Here is a 27,551-nt window from a genome sequence, read left to right on the forward strand (position 1 = left end):
TGACAATAAATTAAAGATGTACTGTAGGCTTTTGACCAGTGAAGTTTGTGAAAGGAAAATGTTAGTAAAATTCATGTGGTGGGCATCAGATGTTCACAGATCAGAGCTGGGGAGGGAGCCAGGAAGCTGAAGGCATGGACTAGAGCACTGCGTGAGGGAACAGGGAAGCACAACCCTCAGCACTTTCTCAGATAATAAAAACATATATTTGAATATAAGGACCGGAGAACAGTAATAGTCAAATAGCTCAGGTATTTTAACCTACATAATGGACAAGAATGGGAATACCTGAGAAGGGAGAAGTTACTAGGGGGAAGAACGTAAGTTCTCTTTTGTTCTTGTTTTGAAGGTGCCAGCAAGGCATCTGAGTAGAAATTGCTTGCAAACAGAAGAGGGTGAATACTTATTACATACTGTGATAACTCTAGATGGACACTTACTGTGGGTATAGTTGATACTACTCTTTAAATATTAGGATTGTTTCTAATTTTAATGCTTCTTGAATGTATGACAGAAAAAAAAGAGACATTAATGAACTCACAGAAATTATTTCAAATGTACAAATCCTTTACCAACATAGTTGAACACCATTCTGTTGTCATATGATCCTTCCCTACTGGTTTTAAGATCAACCAATCAGCAAATAGTCATTGAACTTTATCAGCCAAGCATTATGCTAGTGCTGAGTAAAATAAACATAGATCCTGCCCTCATGGAGCTTACAGTCTAGCAAGAAAGATCAACATAAAATATTTCCTGACACCAGGAACTGTGAAATGTAAAGAATCATTAATAATTGAATGCTCAGTATTCCTTCAGGAATTGGAATGTGGTTTGGGAGTAAAAAATACATATTTTTAATAGATTTCATGTTAAAGGCTTCGTTGTGGATTATACTAGCCTACATTTGTATGAATGCATGTGGCTGTGTGTGTTTTAACAATCTGACTAAAGATCATAACCATGGTCTTTAATAGATCATTGTATCTCCACAATAAGAGATATCAATTATAGGTTAACTTTATGCATCTATTTTAGATTCTTTGTAGCTCTATTCTTAGAATCTTTAATTGATGTGAGAATTATCATTTGATATATTATTTATTTATGGGTAATTTTCTCACCATATTCAAATGAAATTAGAAGCTGGAATGTGATGTCCAATATAAATATTTTCTGTCATTTATACTAGGTGTTTTAGATGTTAGGGAGCATCCTGTTTAAGTTTGGCATTCTTTCCAAAAGTAACATTCTGAATTCTATCTTTAATGGACTGGGTAACCAATTAATAAATGTTCCTGCACTAGTTGGAAATTCTTGTAAGCCGTGGGGAGTCATTATGTGCAAGGATACCAAGAGGAAAGCCTGGTACTTGTGTTTTCAATTACAGCATAATTTGTTTTAATGAAGTTTTAACATCAATAACAGTGTAGATATGACCATCTGAAAGAGCATGTGTATTTCATGTAGATGATAGGAGCATCAATCTTACCATTCTTGCAATATTGAAACAAACTCCAGTGAACTTGGTTTGGAGCCTGGTTCTATAGAGATTGTTTCAACACTGAAGGAATGAGAAATTAGAACTTCTGTCATAGATAAGACATAGTAATCTGAGTCCACTCCTTGTCTGGTTGGTGTGTGAGCAATGACTAGAATGTTTGCAGTGGTAACTGAATGTTTCAGTGACTTTCTTCTGAAAATAACATATATTTGAGGCATTCTGTCATATATGTATATATAACACATATGAAGATATAGACAGATAACGATTATATATATGATTCTAATAATGGAATTACTACTGCTTAAAAATAATACATATACAAATTTCATAAAGCTCATGAACATAGAAAGGTTTTGCTGGTGATTTTGTACCAATAAAAATGGCTAGTGAGGTGGCATAATTTTCAGCAATATAGAGACAAACAAGAAGCAGTAGTGATTAGATAAGACTACCAAGCAATGTGAAACACTTAAAAATATTTTAGTTATCATAAGTATTATGTTTATATTATACATTTTGGCACATAAATATTTTATGCTCAAATGAAGATAGAGATGAGATATTAAGGGCACATTGATGTTCTGGATAAGGATTCATGTTCAAAGTTTTTCATACAAGCCATCTTATATGATTCTCCCAAAGCAAAACAAAAAACAACCTCTTAATTGTTGTCCTATGCAGCAGTTTAGCCGCCGTATATGTGATGTCACTCCTAAAGGTTCAAGTAAATGGCGCCACACATACGACCACCAAGCTGCCACCAATACCTGCAGTCCGTAGCTGAAACACCGTTGTTCTTTCAGTTAATAAATACTTTGCTTCCCCCATGCCAGTTACTGTTCTAGGTACTGGAGATTCAGCAGTGAACAAGACTGGCAAGGTCCCTGCCCCCATGGGGCTCACATTCTAGGAGGTTTTGTGCACACTAATCATGGAGTCCGGTGGAAAGCAATCTGGTTTGAGTGGACATGTACTCAAGCAATTCCTACTTTGATGTAAGACAATCTTCCTACTTCTTGGTTTCTAGAAGCACAGAGACAAAACAATTACAGGACCATTCTGTGTAGAGCTTTAAGAAATGGTGCATCACTGCAGTGGTTCAAACGTAACGAATATGGGAACTCATGCTACAGTGCTGAAGGGAGAGATTCCTATTGATTTCCACAGACAGAATTTGTCTAAAAGGAACATGATTCCAGAATCCACAACTTGATATAACCAGCAGGGTTTTGACGTCACCATCCTTAATACTGACAATGTACATGTTGGAATTGTTTGTAGTTTTCAGTTACTTATACTTTTCAAAATAATAAAGGATAAAACAGAGCTTTGTAAAGTGTTAACCTGGTTCTTCCAGGTAGGATCAGATGGTTGGTATCCTATGTTTTTTCTACTTAAGCATTATTTAAACAACAAAACTGCTCCATAATGATAAATTCCAAGCAAATAGGGGAATACAGATAAGTTACCAACAACGAATGCTTCTCAGAAGAATATAGTTTTTCTGTGTCTTCATCATTGTTGCTATAATTATCATCATCACTACCTTTTTTTTTTAGAACTCACTATGTGCCAAGCACTGTTCTAAGCCAATTGCACTATTACAGATAAGGGAGAGGAAATGAGTAGGTGGTTTTGCTTGATGTAAATTGAGGCTCATGGAATGTGGTGACCCAAACTGATACTTTAAAGACCGTTTGGAAATCAGGTTGGTAGAATTCAACAAATATACTGACAGTGATTTTTCACAATAATGTATAAAAAAGTAATATTTTATAGTAATTAAAATCAGTACCACTTTTTAAAATAATTTACTTTTCTTGAAGGAGTATCAGTGTGGAACACAATGTGTGTTTTAGAAGGAAACTCACATATCAAAACTTTTTTTATGGAAGAATCCTCCAAATCAAATATATGATCCAAATACAAGACAGAGAAGCAAATTTCTGTTTATCACAGGAAAGAGAGCACAAAGCCATTTAAGTGCCCTGTACAGTATGTTTACTAGTAAAGAGATGCCCACAAACCATAAAATATTTCTGCCCATGGCTCAAATATATGAAATTATTTTAATCTTTGAATTTTGTAAAAGTTTTGAATAGAATTGATCTACTTTAGTTTTTTAGCACACCACAAATTATCTGTAGTCTTTATAATAAAAAAGGTGGAAACACTCAAACTGTCTTATATCTAGTTAAAGTTACTTTAGTTTTTCTTCTGTCAATGTTTAATATAATTATATACTTTATAAAATAAAATTATTTAGAGATATTTACATACAACTGATCACATAGGATTTAATTTAAGCTATAAAAATAACAATATCAATCATGAATAGAATATACCAATATTTCTGTAGCTATAGAATCTCATATAAAGCTTGATCATTTACAGACCAAATAAAATGTGCTAATATTTTCTACAATATTCTTGTTCCAGTGTTTTTATTATATTTACAATGGCATGAAGTTACCTGCATTTCCAAATAACAGATTACTTTTAGCAAACTATGTTGTATTTTATCTAAAGATTATAACATGATACTTTTACATAATAAAATAGACTATACTTAATATCCAAGTAGATGCAAAAGGACTACATTGACAATCATACCCATAAACCACTTATTTGATGTATAACATTACAAAATAAAAATTTCCTTAAAAATAAGATTTATGTTTATGGAATATTAGTGATATTTTCCCCTGAATAATGTTAAGAGAAACAGTTTATACAAACTTGTAAGCCCATGACTACACATTAATTAACAATGTAAATCCTGGAACCCTGGACTAGTTTTGTTTGCCTGAGTATAATAGGATCAGTTATTGACTGAATTTTATTGCCAGGTATCATTCATTGGCCAGGATAAGGATCAATACAACTCCCAATTTGTTTATGTAAAATTTACTCATCTCTCTTTCATGTGCTATGGAAGTTGATGTGATGGGGAGTTAACAAAGTTAACACAAATAAATAGGCAGGCACTGGTAGTATTTTCTAAGATAATTGCAGTTCTGACTACTTGCTAACCATTTAGGAAAAAAACAATATAAAATTACAGAAATTGGGCATGATTTACAAGGCTAGAGAAAGAGTTATGGAATGACATTGGTATGTTAAGACCTAAGATTCTTAGTTTTTTAAAAAATTTTTTTTATCAGAAATGCATTTAAAATCAATAGCCAGACTGAAAGAGTTCAGATGTTTGAAAAAGACAGAAGCCTAGAAACTGGTTCAGATCCACATGTTTAAGATGAAAAACATTTTATCGAAGGACATTATTAGCCTTTGATGTTAATTTCCAAGATAATGTGGAGATGTCTCAAGTTAACGCTAAATTTTTATAAACAAAGCTCACATTTTTCAGTGAACTATAACACAAATCTAAATTGTGAAAGTTGGGGGGGGGGGATCTGTTAGCACAGTATCAAGGAAATGATAGTTTTGGCTTGTGGAATGTAGTTTTGGCAAGACCTCTCCCTGTGTGAGTGTCTACTCAATCACATGCTCTGTGTCAGCATTCTTGATTAACGTGGCTTACATAATGTTTTACTTACATTTAGGAAGATGAAGAGTACCAAGCACCGGCGGGTCAGTGTGAACTTCATTTTTGGTTTTTGAAGACGATCTTCTAAGTCCTAGAAAAATATAAAAGTAACAAAGACATTTACATTAATATAGGTTTAATACTGACTACAGTCAATTTCCTTTTCTTGTCTTTCAGTTTGACTTGGAGAGGATCATGTCCCAAGACATTCTAAATAAATTCATGTAAGTAAACAATATGCTTGTGATGCAAATGCAGTTGCATGTTCCATTGCCCTTCCTTTCAGCCAGGAAGGACTGGTGTCTGGTTGTTGTCTAAAGTCCTCCTATTAAGAAATTCCAGAGCCACCTATACATATCAGGATCAAAATAAAGGATTCAGAGAAATCAAGAGCAATCAATGTGGGCTTCAGTTAACATGTGGTGTCAGTAGAACTGTTGAAAATTTCAATGGAAACGTCCAGAAAGAAATCACTTCATTAGACATGAACAAATACAATCAATGATTTGTAAAGGATCACCTAGGTAATTTAAGGCAACTTTTATTTAAGCAGTCTTATTTAGAGCCTTGAGTATTTTCCTTTCCTACAGAATTTTCTACAAGCTTCAAGTTGCTATTAAGAATAAATTTCCTCAATAGCAAGGATAGAATATGTCAAAATATTTTTCTTTCCTACAAAATTTTCTACAAGCTTCAAGCTGCTATTAAAAATAAATTTCTTCCACAGCAAGGATTGAGTATGTCACCTAACAGCTCACCATTCCTACCCAAAAGCATGTAATCGTCAGAAACATGCTGCTGTCACAAATATCAGTTTTTCATGACTGCCGATAATTTTACACAAGGAAAGATAATAAAAGAGCAAAAAAGTATATATGTATATTTTTCATCAGTGGGATTTGCGTGAAAACTGTATTTCACCTAGGGGTGAGTGGCTATGATCACATCATATATCTTACACTTACATATTCTGCTAGGTATGTTAGTATCTGCACTGTCTACCTAATACACTTGCTCCCCAAAGAGCAAAAGTTGTATTCCATTTACATATCAGTACTACAGGAAACTGAGAATGTAAAGTATAATTTTCAAGTGTCATCCTATATGCGGATTATTATTTATGGCTTGTGATTTACCTCAAGTCCACTAGTAAATTAAAAACACACGTGGGTGAGCTGGATTAGACATGGTCCCATTACAAGAAACTGAGCATTGGGGTGTCTGTGCAATACACTAGGTATGAATGATACAAGACATGTGCTAACACAACTATAACATAAAATGGGTAAAATGATAAAAAAAAAATGGTACAAATACAGACCTTCATAAAAGGGAGAGCTTCTGAATAGGGGAACCAGGGCAGGATTTGTATTTTGACTGAATAGGATTTTGAAAAGCAAGACCTATAGGCAGTGAAAGCAGATGAAAACAAGATATGAAGATAGGCAAATTTAGGGGTAGCTGAAGAATAAGGAATACAATAGTTTAATTTAGCTGGAGCTTAGAGCTCCTCAGGAAGTGAAAATACACCTAGAAAATTAGGGTCTGAATACCTAGGAAATTTATTACCCAAACCATTCTTTCGGCACTTTATATGTCAGCTATACGTTTTCATCTAGATACATACATAACCTGACAACCTTGCCTGATGCTAAACCCCTTTCAGATAAGAATTACGTTTTAGCTATCTTTATCTCTCACACTTCACATAATCACTTACACATGATTATTATTATTATTGATAATGATGGGTGTTAGTGGTCCAATGAATCAAAGGAAGCCTAGAACTCTGTGATTTTTAAAAACTGCATCTTCTCTACATGACCACATTAACAAATCTGAATACTGTATATCCTTTTCCCTCTCCAATTCCTTGCCTTCCCGTGTCAGTGACTTGCATAATTATCCAGGAATTGTCCAAAGGAGAAACCCAAATCATCCTTGATTCTGCGCACTTCCTCGTACCCAACATCTAGTCTCCAGGACTCCAATTCTATCTGTGTTGGGTATCTTTTCAGACATGTCCACCCTTCTCCACTGCCTTAATACAGGACTCTGTCTTTCTCATCAGGACCCCAAAACAGCCTCAGGATGTTTCCCTACTTTAAGTCTTGATCTCTCCAACCCATTGTCTATATTAAAATGAGTGTAATTGTATCTTCTTTCAGTGATTCCCTACAAACTTTAAGTAAATGAATAAAACCCTCAACTAGGACTAAAATATAGGGCCCTATTATAGCAAGAAGCACCAATATGATTGTGCTGAGAAATAAAGAAGAAGAAACTAAAGTTGTCTCTCAGATTGCTAGCTTGGATACAAAGTTAGATAATGAAGAAATTCAGGAAGGGGAAATAGGTGAAAGAAAAAGAACTTTTGATTTGTATTCTCCTTTAATTAAATATATTACTACCAGAATCTTGGATGAGTCTTATTTCCTGGGCTGAAAGGCAGGACTTTTGAAATGTACTGTGTGTACTCATGAAATTAACGCAGCTTTGCTTAACTAGATCCTGCTTTTTTTTTTAAGAAGGAAATCATAGACATACATTGATTTTTTAAAGTCTGCTATTAATGGTAGCCCTATGATTTGGCCTCTGAGAGAAAAGATGTGTGAGTGCCAGAATTAAAAGTCAGATCTCTTCTTCAGATGAAAGTCCTACTCATTAATTCTAAATGTGAGAGCTACGCACAGTGAGAAGCCAGCTTCTCTATGAAGGTGAATATGGGGTGATTAGGCAGTTAATTGGCTTGTTCTATCCATGTCATATATTTGATGTCATTTGATATGTTATAAAGTATAAGTTGCTAGGTTTTCGCTCAACAGTATCATTACCATGAGGAGCATTAGAGGCTGTGGGAGAACTGTCCCCCGGAAGGTGAATGAGGCTGCACATTTTGCTGTAGGAAAGGGGAGCCCCATGGTTTCAAAGCCCCACACACTGCTTTTACGATTGTCCCACGACCAACTAAAGCAAACGAAAATAGTAAGGACATGGATCTGAGAGTGAATGTTCGGAAATGACAGAGGGGTTTAACCAAGAAACAAAGTCCTTTCCTTTCTCCTATTAATTGGACATGTCTATAATTTTAAATACTCTTGCATTATTGTGGACTATAACAAATTTCTCATGTGCAACTTTATAGCAGATCTGGACTGTACCGAATCTGCCTCTAGTCAGGAAAGATCACTTGTAATTGTTCAAGGTTAAACAGTACTTTGTAGATATGCCTCTCTTTGAGAGAAGTATTTCATGATGATGTGTGAAGAGGAGAGAAATAACATATAAGTAGAGTTGTGAAGAAAGACAGGGATTTATGAATTTAAGGGAGAAAAACATGGCAAAGAAGAGCAGAATCAGAATAAAAAATGAAGTAATTCAGCTTTGCTGAGATTCTTCCAAGGGAAGAGAGAGACAGAGAGAGACAGAGAGAGAGAGAGAGAATGAAGAGGAGTTAAAAAGAATGATGGATGTGGAAAACCTAAGTCTATAGCTTAGTTGAATAGATGATTAAAGGATGGATAGATTGCAGGGTGGAATCTAGGGAAGGACTAATGTGGAATTTCCAAAAGGCAGGATTCAGAATTCAGTGGCCGTGAGGAAAACAGTTTTGACCTAAGGCTTAGAGAGTTAAACCTGCACCCAAACAGGAAAGGACAAAATCAGGCAAACAGCAGCTAATGGAGATAAAAATGCAACTTGGGAACGTTTAATTTGGAATGGGTACAGATGAGACAGGTAACCTGTGATCAGACAGGTAACCTGTGATCTGGTATACCTGGAAGATGACTCAGAGAAAACCAGAACAAAGCTTAACTTTGACATTAGATTATTGATTTGTTTACTTCTTAATGTTTTCCCTATTCCTTCTGTACAGCAAGGACTTTACTCATTTTTGTAACCCAAGAACCTAGAAAGGAATCAGGAACATTGTAAGTGCTCAGTAAATGTTGGTTGCTTAGTTTAAGGGATGAAATTTTACCAGATTTTGGTAAGGTAGGAAGCATTATTATCTCCCCAAAGAGCCCTAGTTGGAGAACCAAGAGATTCTAATTTCTGCTTTTAATTTTTTTTATGTTTCTTTTTAAAAATTTTTTTAAATGTTTTATTTATTTTTCAGAGACAGAGAGACAGAGTGTGAGTGGGGGAGGGGCAGAGAGAGAGGGAGACACAGAATCTGAAGCAGGCTCCAGGCGCTGAGCTATCAGCACAGAGCCTGACACAGGGCTCGAACTCACGAACCGTGAGATCATGACCTGAGCTGAAATAGGAAGCTTAACTGACTGAGTCACCCAGGCGCCCCTAATATTTCTTTAGTGATTTAGAGAGAGAGGGAGAATGCAGGGTAGAGGCAGAGAGAGAGGGAGAGACAGAATCCCAAGCAGGGCTTGATCTCACAAACTGTGAGATCATGATCTGAGCCGAAACTAAGAGATGTTTAACCAACTGAGCCACCCAGGGGCCCTAATTTTACTTTTATTATTTCTTTTGTTTTGGGCAAGGAGCTTCATCTCTATGTCAGTTTCCTGTCTATAGAAAGACTCCTTAGCCAATCCTCCTTGACTAGGAGAAGAACACACTCTCATATGTGAAGCTTATGGATTCCACTGGATCTGTCCAGCAGTCTTCTTAGGATAATGGTTTCCAACATGTCTTTTAACCACTTTTTTTTTTTTAACAAAAGCTCTTGTGGGAGCCCCATATATAAACCAGATGAATGTGGAGTCTAAAAGCTTGATTGTGGAGCTGGACTTAGAACATGTATATGAAATAACCCTGGACACTGGTTCAATTAATGGGTGAGACAATACAATCTGCACTACTTTGAATCCACAAATGAACACTCAACACTAATCTCTTCTCTAGAAGACTGTATTCCTTTGTTGCAGGGATGAGTTGGTCAGTGGAAACCACTTCTATTAATACACAGAGTCTAAATCACTAATTCAATGATGGTGATTGAATAGAATAATCTTCATTTAAGGAGAACGAATTTCCTTGACATGTAAAGTTTTTTTATTTTTATTTATTTTTTATATTTTTATTTATTTTTATTTATTTATTTTTTTGTGGAAAGAATATGAAATGTCACTGTCTGAAAATAATGTGTCTATTCTCATAGATCAGCATTTCCAAAAGTGTATTCCATAGAATAGCAGTAATCCCATGAGAAGCAGCATAAAATAAAGTTTCCATGGCCAAAAATGTTTAGGGAAATTAAGCATTTCCTATATTATTCTTAGAGATCTACCATAGACATTAGCACTTTAAAGTACCTAATTTTCTTGTACCAAAAACACTAGTCTGACTTTCCGTCTTCATTCTCCAAACTCATTTGACTATGAAAAAAATGTTTTTGGCAATAACAATTATTAACCCATCTACAGCATATACTTTGGAAAATGCTCTTTTGGCTCAATGGCAATTTCTAACCCACCATAGTCTATTAAGTTTGCAAGTCATGAGAAAGAGCTGCCCTTTTACTTAAAATTTTCTTTTTTTCTTCTCCATGGAGCAAAAGTGGAATTTCTGAGGTCTTAAATATTCCCCAGCCTTGGTACAAAGCCCAAAGCTATAAAAGGCATCTCAGAGGCAATTGCTCCTTTGGAGCATTATTTGTTAAGAACCTCTCCTCTAATACCCTGGCTATGAGAACAAGTAGTATGAGGGTATGGGCATACAGCAGGAAAGAGAAGAGACAGACACTGCTTATCTCAAAATAGCTGTAGCCTTTTGTCACCCAAGGCCTAGAATCTGCTTCAAATTTGAAATTTGACATTTCTTTTGAAAAAAGATCTATCTAATATGTTTATGTAGATATAGTCCAAGTGAACAGGTAAAAAAGTTTTGTGAAACCACAGGGTATACTGGTTTGTTGCCTCAGCAATGCCTTCTGTTTGGATAACTCCTTTATTACGTGATCTACTGGAAAATCATTCTTCATTACTCTAGGCAGCTTGCCAAGACATAGTGTTGTCACTATGTCATTCCTTCATGTCATTATTTATGTTGACATATTCAGCAAAACAGACTGACTTCTTGCTCTTCATCATGAGTTTAAAGTGCTCATCTAACTCTAAGCTCCAAGTTTAAGTAGTAAAAACTGGCATTCTCTGCAGTGGAGCTCTTTTTGGTAAACTGGTTGGCACATCATGCAAAAGCATCTAGATGAGAAGGGAAGCAGAATAAAAATGATGTCACATTGAAAAAAAATGACTTTATCTTTCACTCTTGTCAATGATCTGACATAATAAGTGTTCAATAAGCATATATTGAATGAAAAAGATAGATTGCCTCTAAGCAGTTGGCTAGGCAACACTAATCAGTGGGAAATCTTGGAGAAATGGTTCAAAATCACGTGCAGTTCAAAAGTGTGCCATTACTCAAATGGATGTTATTAATGAATAATCAGGCAGGATTTGGTTAATTAAGACTAATTTGAGGAAATGGCATTGTGACCTCATGGTACTGGATCTCCAATGGCAGTCATGATAGAGAAAGGAGAGATAAGAACTGACTGGTTCAAATCAACTTAGTTAAAAACACATCATGCACTTATTATGTGTGTCTTAATACCATCTCAAGATAAAGTTTAACTTCAATATGTGAGAGGTTGGAAGAAAAACAGTCCAGTCTAAAGCGTCAGCATGAGCAAAGACAAGGATGTGGGAATCATTGAATGTATTGAGGAAACTCTAATTGGGCTGATTGTGAAGTTCATGTTCTTGGTCGTTACCTATGTACTGCCATCTGAGATGAAAGGAATAAACTCAGCTTTGGACAAATGAAATTGGAGTTGTCAGCAGGGTCTTCTATATGGAGAACCTAAAATGCACCTGGTTGTAATTAATATATTCACTGCTTCTGTATAAGCTCATAACTTTATAGTCTTATGGGTTCTGTGAGACCACCTATGGTGAATATGGGAAGAGGAGTCAGTACAGTGTAATGGAAAAAAGATCTTGGGCTAAGGAATAAGGAATCCATAGTCTAATCCTAGAATAACCTCAAACTCATCATGTGACTCTTAAGCATGTTACTGCACCTGTCTGGACATAAATTTCATTATCTATAAATTAGACAATAGAGCTATAATTAAGGGTTCTTCTCACTCCAACAGTGGCTCTAAGTTGAGCTACAACAAAATATAAAAAATATATTTTGAAGAAAGAGAAAGCATAGTAATTAGATACATATTGGGTCTATTTGACTGTCCAATAGAAAATAAACAAAAACAGCATTTTCCACTTTGTGTTCTCCAAAATATGATACCTGTGACCACTCATTTAATAATGAAAAAGGGAAAGAGTAATTCACTAGGACAAAGTTGGAGAAATGTGGAATATTATGTGCTCTTTTCTGGAAAAAGCATTATGTTGATGTTAGGATACTAAAGGTTCTGAGAAGTCCTGCATCATTTAACTAAATTCATTTAAGTTAGCTCTTGTTACTAATTACATTTATCAATAATAATGTGCAATTAACACTCTAGGACTGAACAGGCAAGCTTAGCTATTAGTTGACTTCCACTAATTTCAGTGAATGAAAGGTGTGTTTCTCTTTTTTATTACCAGAAGACTTATTAGCATTTCTTTATTATATTGGAATAGAAATGACAGGACTTTGCCACAACTTGTCTGGATTACTGCAACTCACCTGAATAGATGACTGAGTTAAGTATATTGGTGCTATTATAGCATGGGGAATATAGTCAACTAAAAAAATATGTTGGTGCTTTTTTTGAAAGTGCATTTTCACAACTACTGATATATGAAAAGTATCCTCTCTTATCCAGGAGACATCCTGAGAGGCACTGCACTGGTCGATTCAAATTACAAACTCTTTTAAGTCAAACTTTAAAATATTTATATAGAATCTGGGGCGCCTGGGTGGCTCAGCTGGTTAAGCGTCCGACTTTGGCTCAGGCCATGATCTCACAGTTTGTGAGTTCAAGCCCCGCGTTGGGCTCTGTGCTCACAGCTCAGAGCCTGGAGCCTGCTTCAGATTCTGTGACTCCCTCTCTCTCTGCCCCTCCCCTGCTTGTGCTCTCTCTGTCTTAAAAATAAATAAAACATTAAAAAATATTTATGTAGAATTCAATGTCGTACACACATCAAACTATTCTATAAATACCAATAGGAATTCAAACTTGTGGGTTTATGATTTAGTCTGTACATATACCTTATTGGGCCCTTATACACACACTTTTGACCAAATCTTCTTTCAGAAAAAGATAAACCTGATTTCATTGGATGCTAGAACTGAAAGAGATTCTGGAATTTAAATTTTCCAAACCTCTCATTGTACAGGTGAGCTCATGAAAACCTACTGAAAGAAGGTTAGTGGAAAAGGTCTAGTTAAACCCTTATCATATTCCCAGACTAGTGTGTGCTCAAAACTACTACCTTGCCTCACACCAAAGGTTTTCCCTTGTTGGTTTCAACCTTCTGCCCATGAAGCCTGTAAGGCCTAGTCTCACTGGGATAGAAGTAAACAACAACCACAATCATCCTCTTGATCAGTTTGGTTTCTCTTAATCACCTTCAGGAATTCTGTTTGGTTCTGATTTCAAGGGTATCTTAGGGTAGAAGATGTTTAGGCCTGAATAAAGTGGGTTATATAAAGGAATATCTATCCTGTGGTGTTATTCAAAATGCATAACAATGGCTGCCACTTAAACATCCACTGATCAGAACATTTGCTCGCTGTTAACCGCAGACTCTGTTGTGCCAGTGCTCACCAGCCCTGGAGTTGTCCACTTTCTTCCCCTCTGCATAACCTTGGTGTTCATTATACATGTGTCTCTGTATGTTTGTGTTTACAGAAATGGAGGTGAAGTGGAATGAGGCAGAGAGCACTTAGTTATAAATTCACTCATTAAATATATGAGTCAGATGCATTTTGCTCTTATGAGCCATTATGTACTACAGAGAATGCCTGAGTGGAAGCTACTCTTATGTACCCCTTTTATTTATACATGTTTCCCAATCCTCTCACCATTTCTGAGATTCCACACAAAGATATTTCACTGAGAATCTTACAAGGGGCAAGCCTGCTCCTGTTTTTCCAATTCCAGTAGCATATATTTACTAACAGAGAAAAGTACTATCAAATATAATTTAATCATTACAAAGCTTTCTTTTTCTTCCTATTAAATTATTTAAGGGTCCATTTCCCTGAAATTTGAGTGCCTAGGAAATTATCTTTTTTGCATTGCATGGCTGTGTAAGCAGTTCAAAAGTTTCTGTAAAATTAGCTGGATTCCCTTGAAAAACAGCGATTAAGTGGGATTAATGACATCAGGGATGGTCAGCCAAGCTGGAACCCTCAATGTCAGCCATGATGATGCAGATAGTCTTCATTATAGCAGTTGTTTCCCACCATGACCCTAACAGCTAACATTCAAGGCCCTGATCTAAGGGATTTTTGTCTAAAATTATGGTGTCAAAGTCAATTTCAATGTGGCAGTTTAATATTTCAGAAGAAGCCAACATTTTGCAACCTGCTTTATTGAAGAAAGAATGGTCCTTTCTTTACTTGCATACGATTCACTTTGCCAATTCATTTTTTAAAAATTATACATGTAAAGAAATTATGGTCCATGAAATAAGACTTAGCCGATCATACATTTAATTAGGAACGCCAAAGAAGTGTCTTAATGCATGTGATTTGATTTGGGGATATAGATGGGATGATAACTGAGAATCATGGAGACAAGTTCAGTGAATTCAGAATGTGTCTGGGAGATATCTAGATAATCTCTATCCATAAGTAATCCCTATTTGTATTTTCCCAATCTCTGACTGAATTTCTATGACAGCTCTTTGTACTTCCTGCTGCCCTTTGGTGGTTTGCATTCAGTGAGAGTAGCTAAAGGAAGCACTGCAAAGATATAGAGGGAACCTAAAGTTTATCAAGAAAAAGTTTTTAAAATTTTTTTAAAGTTTATTTATTTTGAGTAAGATAGAGACAGCATGAGTAGGGGAGGGGCAGAGAGAGAGGGAGAGAAAGAGAATTCCGAGCCGGCTCCGCATTGCCAGCACAGAGCCCGATGTGGGGACCTAACTCATGAAACTGTGAGATCATGACCTAAGCCGAAACTGAGAGTCGGACACTTACTTAACCGACCGAGTCACCCAGGCGCCCCAGTCAAGAAAAACTTTTATCCTCAGGGGCTTGTTGATACATATATAGTAGTCTTTAGCTAAATTAAAACATGTCTTAAAATGGACTTTTTTTTTTTTTTTTTTTAAGAAAGAACTGGAGGTTGGGAAAGGAAGGAAGGAAACTAAAATGAATTGAGTGCATACGAAGAGCCAGGTAATTCTATTTATTACATTATCCTCACATTAAATGCAAATAAGCGTTATCTCCGCTTTATGCATAAGGAAACAAAGGTTTGCTGGTGTTAGGTGACTATATTATGATCTCATAGTCAATGAGGGGCAAAGACAAAAATTTGAAAACGCTTCTTCGAACTATGTTCTTTCCATATTTCACACTGGTTCTAGAAATACGTACATTTAAAATCAATATTAGGCAATGGCACTTTGAAAATAAGTTGTCAGTAATTTTTCTTTTTATATTTTTAAATGTGTATTTTGATTTTTATAATGGCTAATATGTATTGAAAAAAAAATTTTTAAATTTACATCCAAATTAGTTAGCATATAGTGCAACGATTTCAGAGTAGATTCCTTAGTGCCCCTTACCCATTTAGCCCAACCCCCCTCCCACAAACCCTCCAGTAACCCTCAGAATGTGTATTTATTTTTGAGACAGAGAGAGAGAGCATGAGCAGGGGAGGGGCAGAGAGAGAGGGGGACAGAAGATTCTAAGAGGGCCCTGTGCTGACAGCAGATAACCTGATGCAGGGCTCAACCTCATGAACCACGAGATCATGACCTGAGCCGAAGTTGGGATGCTTAACCGACTGAGCCACTCAGGTGCCCCTCAACAATTTTTCTTTTTAAAGGAGAATTCTCTGTGCTTTAAAAAGTATGTAAAGTTTTACTTTGGAAAAAAATATAGAAGTTTGGTAAAGATTTATTGTCTCTTAAATGAACAATTTGAAGAGTGTTAAACATGTTAAATATATTTCATTCTTTCTCTTGGTTAATACGTATTTTACTTTGTATTTTTATAGAATTCTAATTTATCATACATTTTTTATAATTAATTCCAAATAATGACAATACATTTCCATGTAGGGTCTCTTCATGAACATTCCTTGTTGAAGGGTTATGGGCCAATGAGGATTCTGAGCTTTCGTTAGCAATCCATTATAACCACCAAAAGCTTCCAACAAGGACCAAATCTAAAAGGCATTAAGAGATTTATGACTATTCATTTTAAAAACATTAGACAAATGTTATTTTCTTAGGTCGACTGTATTGACTATATTGAATTTTATCTAAATCATGCATGTAAAATAATAATCATACTTTGAAATGATTGTTGCTTAAAGACAGATGTAAATTATTTATATTCTTTTTTCTAACTTAACTGTATTGAAGCAATTATTCACAAGTGCTTCAATGTCAGTTTCAAAGTTGCTCTCTGTGGAATTGTGCTAATTCTGGAGTTGGCCACCAAGGTGAATACTGGGCTAGATTACAACTAATACTCCTTGATTAACTGCTTCAATATGCCTACAATAGGTAATTTAAAAATGCAGTGCTATATTTTTCTCCTTCTGTTAGAATTAAATGCAGAGTCTATACAACCAAAGATAATTAAGATCAAAACCAAAATACTCAATTCATCAAGGATCTTCTTAACCCAGTATCAGTGGTGAGGCTAATGTTGATCCCTGGGCTCTCCTAAACCAAAGAACTGTGGGAAATAGAGCCAGCCAAATGTTTCCATCTGGTCCATATCAACTGCTGTTTTAGAGTCAGCTTAATTAAGCATTGGCAAGTAAAATACTGAAATAATTTAGAAAGGTGTAAACAGAAGCCCATTAAAACAAACACATAACAAAGGAATTTTCAAACATAAAAAGTAATACTTTTATGAGTAGTTTGCTTATATTGTCATCAGTTAATACTTTGTTAAATGCCATGGATGTTCATAGTTCATGGCGCTGGTTTAACTGCAGTTCAATTCTAATTTGTCTCCCTAGAACAGAGATGCTTCTCATGGAGTTTTGTGTATATAACAAATTCACCACTTGAAATGGGTAGCAAACATCACTGTAAAGTGCACAAGCCCACCCACCACACTCATCAATACATACATATACCTAGTTGACACAAAGGTAAACCACATGAGCCCATGGGCTGACAATATTTACCAGAACAGGAAACAAAATCAATAGCACAAATGGAAACATAGCCTAGGAATTGTTTCTTTGATTTATACTTAAGACCAGGATATTTATCACAGTCATTCAGAAATGTCTTTAAAGTTATTTTTTAATTAAAACTCAGTGTTTCTTGGGGCTTCTGGGTGGCTCAGTCGTTAAGCATCTGACTCTTGGGTTCAGGTCAGGTCAGGGTCTCACAGTTGGTGGGATCAGGCCCCACGTTGGGTTCAGCACTGACAGCACGGAACCTGCTTGGAATCCTCTCTTTCTTTTTCTGACTCTCCCCCTCTTGTGCTCTCTCTCTCTCAAAATAAATAAATAAACTAAAAAAAATCAGTGTTTCTTGAAAAATAAAATAACAAAAGTCCTATTTTATTAAAAGAAAACAGTATAGAAGAATTTGATTGTCATATATATGAGTCCTATGGCAAAATGTGCCTTGCTATTTTTATACAATACTATCAAAGACATAAAATTCAACAGCACCTGGTTTAAGAGCAATGATAATATCATGCTCAGACAGCACATTTTTTCCTTGTATCAACATAAATATTAGATACTTAGAGAACAAGTCAGAATATGTATTTTTTTGGCTAAAATAATTCAGTAGAAGTAGGAAAAAATACGGCAACATAAGGGTTCATGCATTTTAACATAATTTCTTGATGGGATTTTACCACAGTAAATCTTAAATACTATAAGCATTATAGTAATAGGGATATATAACTATCTTCCAGCAAAATTCTGCTTTATTAACTGCATAAGTTTGTAAACTTAAACAGTTTTGCAGTATGTGTCAAAATCCTTAAAACATATAGACCCTTTGACAGGGTTTTTTTTTTTTTTCTTCTCAAGATATAATCATAAATTGGCTCAAATTTGAGCCCCTAGGTGGTTCAGTAGGTTAAGCATCAAACTTCAGTTCAGGTAATGATCTCATAGTCTGTGGGTTCAATCCCTGTGTCAGGCTCTGTGCTGACAGCTCAGAGCCTGGAGCCTACTTCAGATTCTGTGCCTCCCTCTCTTTCTGCCCCTCCCCCACTTGTCTGTGCTCTCTCTCTCTCAAAAATAAGCATTAAAAGAAAATTAAAAAATAAATTGACTCAAATTTAATTATAGAAATATTCATTATAATGTTGTCTACTGTAGTAGAATTTGGAAGTAATCTAAATGCTCGAAATAATGGATTCGTGAAATAAACTTTGGTCCATCTACCCTATGGAACACCACACAGACATTAAAAATTGTGTATTAGAATATTTAATTATCTTATTAGAATATTTAATTATCTTATTACACAGATAGGTATTTATTACATTAACACTTTAAGAAAGGACTACAGATTAAATGCCCAGTATCATCTTATTTTTGTAAATATATATATGTGCACAGAAAAAAAGGCTTGAAGAATTGAAGAATACAATAAAATTAATTTTCTGAATTCCTTTATGCAGAAAGCACTATCAATGTATTATCTTCCTGAGTCCTTTCAGTTGCCTTAGATATTATCATTGTTACTGTAATCCTGTAGCTATGGAAACTGAGTCTTAGGGGGCTTGGTAAAATATTAGTCAGATTTGCTGTGTAACAACCAACCCTCAAATCTTAGTGGCTGGAGAGGTCAGATCTTTATTTTTTGCTCAAGTGACATGGAGCTACCGGGCAGCTGAACCTCCCTCTGTGGATCTGTGTCACATGACTTGTTTTCCTGTGACCAAGACTGAAGGAGCAGCACTAATCTGGAGCATGCTGTTCTCCTGGCAGGGGGTTGTCTTGCCAGAGGAGTCAAACTACAAAATGGCATTTCAAGCTTTGCTTAGGTGGGGGAAGACACAACACTCACTCACATCCCATTGACCTAAGCAAGTCACAACATGAAGCCTGAATTCAATGTATCAGGAACAAACAATTCTTTCCTGAGTAAAGAGAAAGTGAATAGTTAGAAACATACATACACACACGTACCCACGAAAACTGCACAAATTTCCACAGCTGAGTAAGTGGCAAAGATGATACTAAAACCTCTCCAGGAGGTGGGATTGCAGGTGATTTTCTTTTGCTTATATGCATCTTCTAATGTTTACAATATATAGGAATTGTTTTTGAAATATAGAAAAGGGAAAAAAAGAAGAGACAGAATAAACCAACTTGCCTTTGTTCCGGGTTTTATTTGGTATTGCTAATAGGAACGTTCCCTGTGGTGTAGCTTTGGAGCATAGAATAAGAAAGCCTTACAGAAGGGGAGGGAAAGTTATATTCCTCTCACCTTAATTGTGTGGCCCTGCTTTTAATCTGTCTTCCGGTAACTGGAAGAATACTTAAAAAAATGTTTGACAATAATCCCCAATAAGGAATACCCCACAGATTAAAAGAGGGCACTTAAAACAAGAGAGTGCCATTTCAGAGAGGTCCATTTTCTATAATTAAAGCTTCATTCATGATATCAACAGCAAGTTGCAATAAAAAAAATGAGTTAGTACTAAATTAGCAATACGTTTAAGACAGAATGTCTGATGGTCTTTCTAATTACATCTCTTAAGAGTACCCTGGTGGTGATTAGCTGTTAAAAATATATTTCACAAATGTAATTACTAAACTATAAAGGGAAATGAATCTCAGTGGCCAATGAAGAACAGTCATAATATACCCATAAAAACAACTCCCAACAAAATACACACAAAGATGGAACATGTTCAGTGATATTATAGAAAACTGTCCAAGTTTTCCATTTTACTTCTTATTGCTGTTTTGCTTCTTTGGAATTCCCACCAGCAGGGGAAAAAAACAACATATCCTATCTCACATTTCGTAATTGCCTTTCCTAATAAACACTATGATAACATTACTTAAATGTAGCTAAAAATAGTTAAAATTTGCAACATCTGCGCTTGAAATAAAGGTACCACCCAGCTGTAGAGTAATAGACCATAAGATAGTTACAATATCTAACCTCAGCAATATCTGGTACTCAAAGAATGCCAGCAGGAATTCTTTAACCACATATTATTTTCTCTGTTCAGCAATATCTTTTCCTTTCTCCCACTGTGTGTGAAATCTGTGATCTGCCATTTTGGGCAGACACTCAAATAATACTTGTAAATAAGATAGGCCTCTATATCTACCACAATCTTTATGGGTTTAAGACCAAAGAAGAGAGAAAAATGTTCAATGACTAGGCTTGTGATATATATTTGACCAAAAAAATATGCCCCCTCGGCAACTCTGTAAATTCCACCCCTGCTATATCTTCAAATGGCATTTTTTTAGTGTGACATTTCTCAGGAAGAGAGAGGTGTTGTATAATTTATAAAAAAAACTACCCCCCCCCCATCAAAAAACCTCAAGGACACCACAAAAAAAACTACATTAAAAAATAAGCAAAAGACCTGAATACAAATGTCTCCAAAGAAAAAATGCAAATGGCCACTAAGCATATGAAAAGATGCTCAACATCATTAACCAAGAGGGAAATGCAAATCAAAACCATCTCAGTGGGAATGGGGGCAGGTGGGGAGGTTACTGTTCAATGGGCACACAGCTTCAGTTGTGCAGGATAATAAAACTTCTGGGGATGGATAGTGGTGATGGTTATACAAGATGAATGTACTAATTGCCACTGAACTGTGTACTTAAAAATGGTCAAGATGGTGAATTTTATGTTTTGTGTATTTTACCACAATGAAAAATAAAAAATAGTAAAAAGACACCAGAAAGAAAAAAAAAGAAGCTCTGAATGACTGGTATCATTTAGAGTTCATCACTGACATGGTGGAGAAGGATAAAGTAACTGGCTGGGGTGGGGCTGCCGGGAAATAACAAGTGCCAGTTTGGAGATATGGATTCAAGTCCCAGCCCTGCTGTTGGCTACTTATGGGAATATGGTGAAATAAGGACCAGGGCTGTGTAAAATGAGAAAGTGCACTATAAGCTCTCTAAGTCCAATAACCCTACAACTCTATGAAGGAGGAGAATGATGAATAGAGAATCAAGTATTAAGCATGGCAGTACTCAGCAATCAGAGATGAAAGAAGGAGGGAACAGATTGCTTATGCTTAAACAGAGATTTTTTTCAAATGTTTTCTTTTCTTTTTTATATATTTACTTCTGCTTGAATTTTTTTAAATATGAAATTTATTGTCAAATTGGTTTCCATACAATACCCAGTGTTCATCCCAACAAGTGCCCTCCTCAATGCCCATCACCTACCCTCCCCTCCCTCCCACCCCCATCAACCCTCAATTTATTCTCAGTTTTTAAGAGTCTCTTATGGTTTGGCTCCCTCCCTCTCTAACTTTCTTTCTTTTTTTTTTTTCCTTCCCCTTCCCCATGGTCTTCTGTTAAGTTTCTCAGGATCCACATAAGAGTGAAAACATATGGTATCTGTCTTTCTCTGTATGGTTTACTTCACTTAGCATAACACTCTCCAGTTCCATCCATGTTGCTACAAAAGGCCATATTTCATTCTTTCTCATTGCCAAGTAGTATTCCATTGTGTATATAAACCACAATTTCTTTAGAAAACTCCTGTGGTCCAAACAGTCGTCAGGATCATAGGGCCTAGAGGATACACATTTCATCCTTGTCTCTCTCCCTTTGGGGCAAGATTACTTCTTCCCTCTGGAGGGCAGCAAGCCAAACAATGAAAACTCAGTCTAATGACACTGCTTAGAGAGAAGCAGATGCCCTTATTTCATTACAGAATTGTTTGGAATGAATCATGAGGACATCCATTCCTGGATAGCTCCAGAATGTGGCCAAGAAATAGAGGATGTTGAATCAGGGCTATTTGCTATTTTAATAGCTCTTCTCTTTTCCTTGTCTACGTTGTGAGGTTCCTCATGAAAGTGCAGTGACAGCTGCCTTGAACTACCATCACAAACAGTGCTGCGCCATTGAAATGCTTCACTGGGGTGCTTTTGCCCACTTAATAAGCATATCACTGGTGAGTGCTGAAATTATCATAAAAAGGCAAAAAGAAAAAGCATAAAACAAAACTGAATCATAAGCTAAGACAAACAAATAATAAGATTTTCAACAGAAACAAGTCAAATGGCCAGAGGTCACAAATAACCTTACCAACAATTATTACAGATGTATTGCCAGTGTGGGAACTAAATAAAGTGTATCATTATGGGGCAGATACCAGATTTTGGTCACAACTAGAGATTTCTTTGTTAAGTCTTTGATTTCTTAGGATTTTAGAAAGTCTGAAAGGTACATCATTTCCTTATGCTGATTTTGTTTGCTTGGTCATTTGTGTTTGTGAACACAGTAAATTCTGGGAGTCATTTCAACCAAACAAAAAATTGTATTTGTTGAGCTTTTATATTTTGTGCCAAATCATGTGCTAGACCTTGGAAATACAGTAAACAAAAATATATGAGATCCTTACCAACATGAAACTTGAAGTGAAGTTGAGGTAACAGACAATAAGAGGATTGGGAGAATAAATGCACCTAGCATGGGTAACAGAAGATTCCTGAAATAATGTAGGTTGAATTAGTTGTGACAGAAGAGTGGGAGTTTACCAAGCAGAGGAAGGAAGAGCTCTCCGACTAAAGCAATATGTGGAGTCCTATCATGTGGGGGAATGTGATGAATTTGACTCCTGTGAGCTACAGGGAGACATGGGGCTGGAAAACTGAGTTGGGATTAGATTACACAAAACACACACATCATGGGGCCAAACTGTGTCCCCCTAAGATGCTTATGTTGAAGTTCTAACCCCTAGTGCTCCAGAATGTGACTATATTTGGAGCTAGGCCTTTTAATAAGGTAATTAAAATTTCATGAGGCCATTAGGCTCCTTGCTGTCAGCACAGAGCCTGACATGGGGCTCAAACTCACAAACCGCGAGATCATGACCTGAGCTGAAGTCGCTCAACCGACTGAGCCACCCAGGCGCCCCCAATTTCCCAGTTTCTTATCCATATTCTCCTAGAGACGTGTTTCTTGGGGGCACACTTAGGGCTATATACCAACTCATAGTGGCTTTAAGAGCAGTTACAGAGGGGGGCACCTGGGTGGCTCAGTCGGTTGAGCATCTGACTTTGGCTCAGGTGATGATCTTGCAGTTTGTGAGTTCGAGCCCCGCATCAGGCTCTGTGCTGGAAGCTCAGAGCCTGGAGCCTGCTTCAGATTCTGTGTCTCCCTCTTTCTCTGCCCCTCCCGCACTCATGCTCTGTCCCTGTCTCTCAATAATATAATAAACAAATGTTAAAAAAAATTGAATAAATCTCTGCACTACAGAAGAAAATTGCTAAATAGCCCGGTAGAAAAGAAACAGGACTCTGTTGTTATGACTACATGCTACCAAATATCCAGCGAGCTCAGCTGTTTGTTAAATCACTTGGCCAAAGAGTTGTCTATGGTGATTGGTTTTTCCCACTTTAGTTCAAGTTTGAGGTGTAAGGTCTGGAGAGTCTCAGCATCCTAGCTTTATCTCCTAGGCAAGAACTTCTCCTCCAGGATGTGGCTAATAATTAGAAAAGTATAAAGTCCCAATGAGCCAAATTAGGGTTAATTTAGTGAGAATGAAGAGTAAGCAGCCTTAGTGTAATTAGAGGGAAAGCAGAACACTTCTTTGTCGAACACACATAGTGAATATACTAATGGTGTGAGGAAGTGGTAGAAAGGGGGCACATTAAGCTGTTATAAGCTGACTGAGAAATTAGTAATGTAACAGCAGCATTCCAAAAGGACAACCAGCTGGCAGGGCAGTGGGTGGGAGGTAGTAAGCCAGGATTAAAAGGGTCAGGGGACACAGTCAGGTAAGGTGGCCTCTTTTGGGGCCTTAATATTGGGGTTTTTTAGACAGCCTGAAAGTTGGGAATCAGGTCACAAGAAAAGGAACAACTACTGAGAAACAAAAGTGGAAGAAACCAAAGAAACCATCCCCTACACCATTGTACAGGACTGGAATCAGGTTGATAGAGTCTGCATTCCCTTGTGCAATTGTTCACATAGACAAGATGAGGCTGACTACCTCTTCTCACTTTTCATGTACAAAAATTGATGTTCCCAAGCTACCAAATCTTGAATTTCTGGTTAACTCGTGCTTGCCAGGAGCCAGTCTACAATATGTCATAAGATACCCTCATAGAATCTTATGGAAGCATTGATACTACATATAGTTAAAACCTGGATTGTCATGTGGTATATACACAAAGATAGGTGTACATGTACTGCACAAATATAGACATAAGAGAATTATGACATATATATTGGGTATTTTACCAAGAGCAAATCTCCAATGTAATTAGTTAATAAAAGAGAGGAAAAAAATCAAAGCAAAATGTAATATACTTTCTGGTTGGATATACTGGAAGTGTGACTGTTAGAAGGTAGGTGGATGGACAAAGGAGGGTGGCCTTTTTTAACTCCAATTAAAATGGACAAAATTAAAGCATTAAGTGCAAGTGTTTTTGACACAATTTAACTGAATTTAAATCTTAATTCTGATTCTATGGACAGTGAGTTTTCATGTAGCAATAAAACAAAATAAAAGTCATGACTATAAATAGTAGTTGAATGGTCTAGTGGGTAGGGTCATTGAAATATTTTTAATTAACCCAATATGAAATGAAAAGTCCATCCAGTGCATTACAGGTAGAGTGCTGCCCTTGTGATGAGCTATTTGTAAGATAATAACTGTGTGCCTAGAGCAGTGCTCAAAGTAGTTATTCTCATCACCTAAATTAATCCACTCAACAGCCCTAAAAGGGGAGGTTTGCAGGTGAGGAAGTGGCAGATCTGGGATTCAATATCAGATCTTTCAGATCTTACAGTCCCTGTACCCAGTGACTATGTCTCCCTGATTTTAATTTCCACAGAGCTGGGTTAAAGGTTGAGAATTTGGGTTCCTCTTTCCTGCTCCCTTGCTCAAAATTAAACAAACTAGGTACTCAATACAGAAAAAAACTGGCTATGGCTTTTCTACTTTCATTACCCACAAAATGACTGACATAACCTGTGCACTCAGCAGTTAGGCATATTTGGAGAATTAATTTCAAATAGACTGCAACTATATTATGCCAAAATAGGTGCCAGGAGAGATTAAATCAATTAGTGAAGGGAAAATTTCAGACAAACTAGGAGTTAGATATTACATGGATAGGTGGTTCTCACATTTTCAGTTTATGGATAACTTGAGTGGTGAACAAGTTTAAGAATAATGTCCCACCATTTATGCCTTGCACTGCATGTATGTGTATGTGTACTCATTATATACTGACAGGAAAAGTATGTCATTAGTTCATGCTAAGAATGAAAGTGCAGGCGGTGATTATAGACCAAAAGTTCATAAGCATCAATGCTACAAGAAAGAAGTTCATGAACCATCTAAAAAGCCTTGTGATCTTCATTTATAGACGAACAACACTAGATATTTTCCCAAACAGGCCACTAAAATTTAAATACACCATAATTATAGGGAACTCTGATAAATAGGTGAGAAGAAACATTTGATATGATCCAAGATTTTCATTTTTATAGGATATAATATTTAAGTTATCATGATTGAGTAACATATAAATCTTTCAACATTGTCTTTATAATATTATAACATCAAGAAAAACTTATACATGTACTTCTTTGGGGATGTATTTCAGAATTAAGTTAGTTTTAAAGGGCTCTTCAGTTGGGGTTTGACTTAAGTGTTATTCAGTTAATTATACTTGAATCAAGGACTCTGTCCCAGCTTCATTTTTAATTCAAGGACTATGTTTTAAATTCTAAAAATGCTAGAAAATGATTTCCAAAGTAAATTAATAGAACTTTCAAAAAGGACTTAGACCACCTACTTGTTTAGTGGTTAGAAAGGATGAATTAATAAGGATGTTCTTCCTTTGAGACCTATACAACAAAATAACTTTGACATTAAATTGAAAGGATTAGAGAGGTTTTTCATCTTATTTTTTAATACTGTCTTTATGCATGTATTTAAGTTATTATATGTAGTATGAGAGACAGTTAGCAGTGGCTCCCTGAGTCAGTAACTAAGATTGGTAATAGCATGTAAAAAGTATTTGAATCTACTAAACTATGTTGATATTTGCCCAACTATATCAGCAACAGTCAGGCTGAAAAAAAACAGACTATTTTCAAAAACAAGGTGTCATTGTGGTAAGTTTAAAAAATAAAAAGTAAGACTAAGGTTTTCTATCATGAAATCAAATTTTAGATGATTTAAAATGTTTTAACTTTTCCGGTTATTTTGCATTAATCACAGTGGAAAATAATATCCTATTGGGGTTCGAGTTTGTCAATGATTCTTATCTTTCAACATTCAGATATATATTTTTAATATTCTAAAGTAATGAGAGATTTTTCTAATATACCTTTATATAATAAGTTTCTTGTGGGTTTGGACTATGAACTTACTTATTCATATTGGAAATAAACCCAGTAAAATTCTACTTCTCTCCCATGAATAAACAGTAGGAAAAATTACAATGATAATAAAAAGAAGTCTTGATATTTTTCAGCATGTACACACTCTGTAATGTTTCTGATGAAAGATTAAATGATTCAATATATATATTGACATATATATGTTGACATATATCAACATACATACATATTGTGCTAAGGGCTATGCTGGCACTAGAAATGCAACTGTGAGTGAGAAAGGCACAAGCAATTCCCTCTCAGAGCTACATTCCATATAAAGATACAGAGAAGGAAAGAGGAAGTTGTAAAATATATGCTTGGGAGGGGAAAGTTCTAGGCTCCAGGAGACATTTAGTTGCCTTACTCCACTCAATTGCCCAGATATATTGTAATTTTTTCCTGACTTCTTGAGAGTCCGTATATGGGACTGAAGTCCCTCTAATTTTCCAAGTGCTGTGGAAAATAATAAAGAGAAAATTTGTTCATTGTCTTACTACCATCACGTACACAGCATTAATAAGCCAGAGCATGAAGCTAGAGCATAAAATCAGAACACTAATTGTAGGAGGTATATATAGTGTGTATGTGGGTTTTTTAAGGGGATATATTGTTTAAGCATGATTTGCTTTAGGCTTTTCAGAGATACATTCTTGATGGAGTTGTGTTCTCTTGCCTTATTTATATAAAAAGTGATAGCCATGGTTTTCAGCTTGTACCAGGCTCCCATAAATAATCTCTGACTTGAGGCAGATTGTTTTCTCCCAAAGATGGTGGCTCTGATAGGTATATAATCCCAC

At 36.0% G+C, this 27,551-nt stretch overlaps 1 protein-coding gene across 1 annotated transcript in view; it reads right to left on the reverse strand.

Annotated features, from left to right (window-relative positions):
* The window catches only part of CALCR (calcitonin receptor), a 155,114-nt gene that overhangs the window by 56,506 nt on the left and 71,057 nt on the right, over window positions 1-27,551 (reverse strand). Inside the window, exon 2 of the mRNA XM_019443328.2 lies at window positions 5,068-5,148. Coding sequence (XP_019298873.1) covers window positions 5,068-5,118 — 51 coding nt within the window. The 5' untranslated portion in view covers window positions 5,119-5,148. The remainder of the gene's footprint in view (window positions 1-5,067; window positions 5,149-27,551) is intronic.

Source organism: Panthera pardus, unplaced genomic scaffold (assembly GCF_024362965.1).
Source record: "Panthera pardus isolate Hobbes unplaced genomic scaffold, ASM2436296v1 HiC_scaffold_8, whole genome shotgun sequence".
NCBI classification, from domain to species: Eukaryota; Metazoa; Chordata; class Mammalia; order Carnivora; family Felidae; genus Panthera; species Panthera pardus.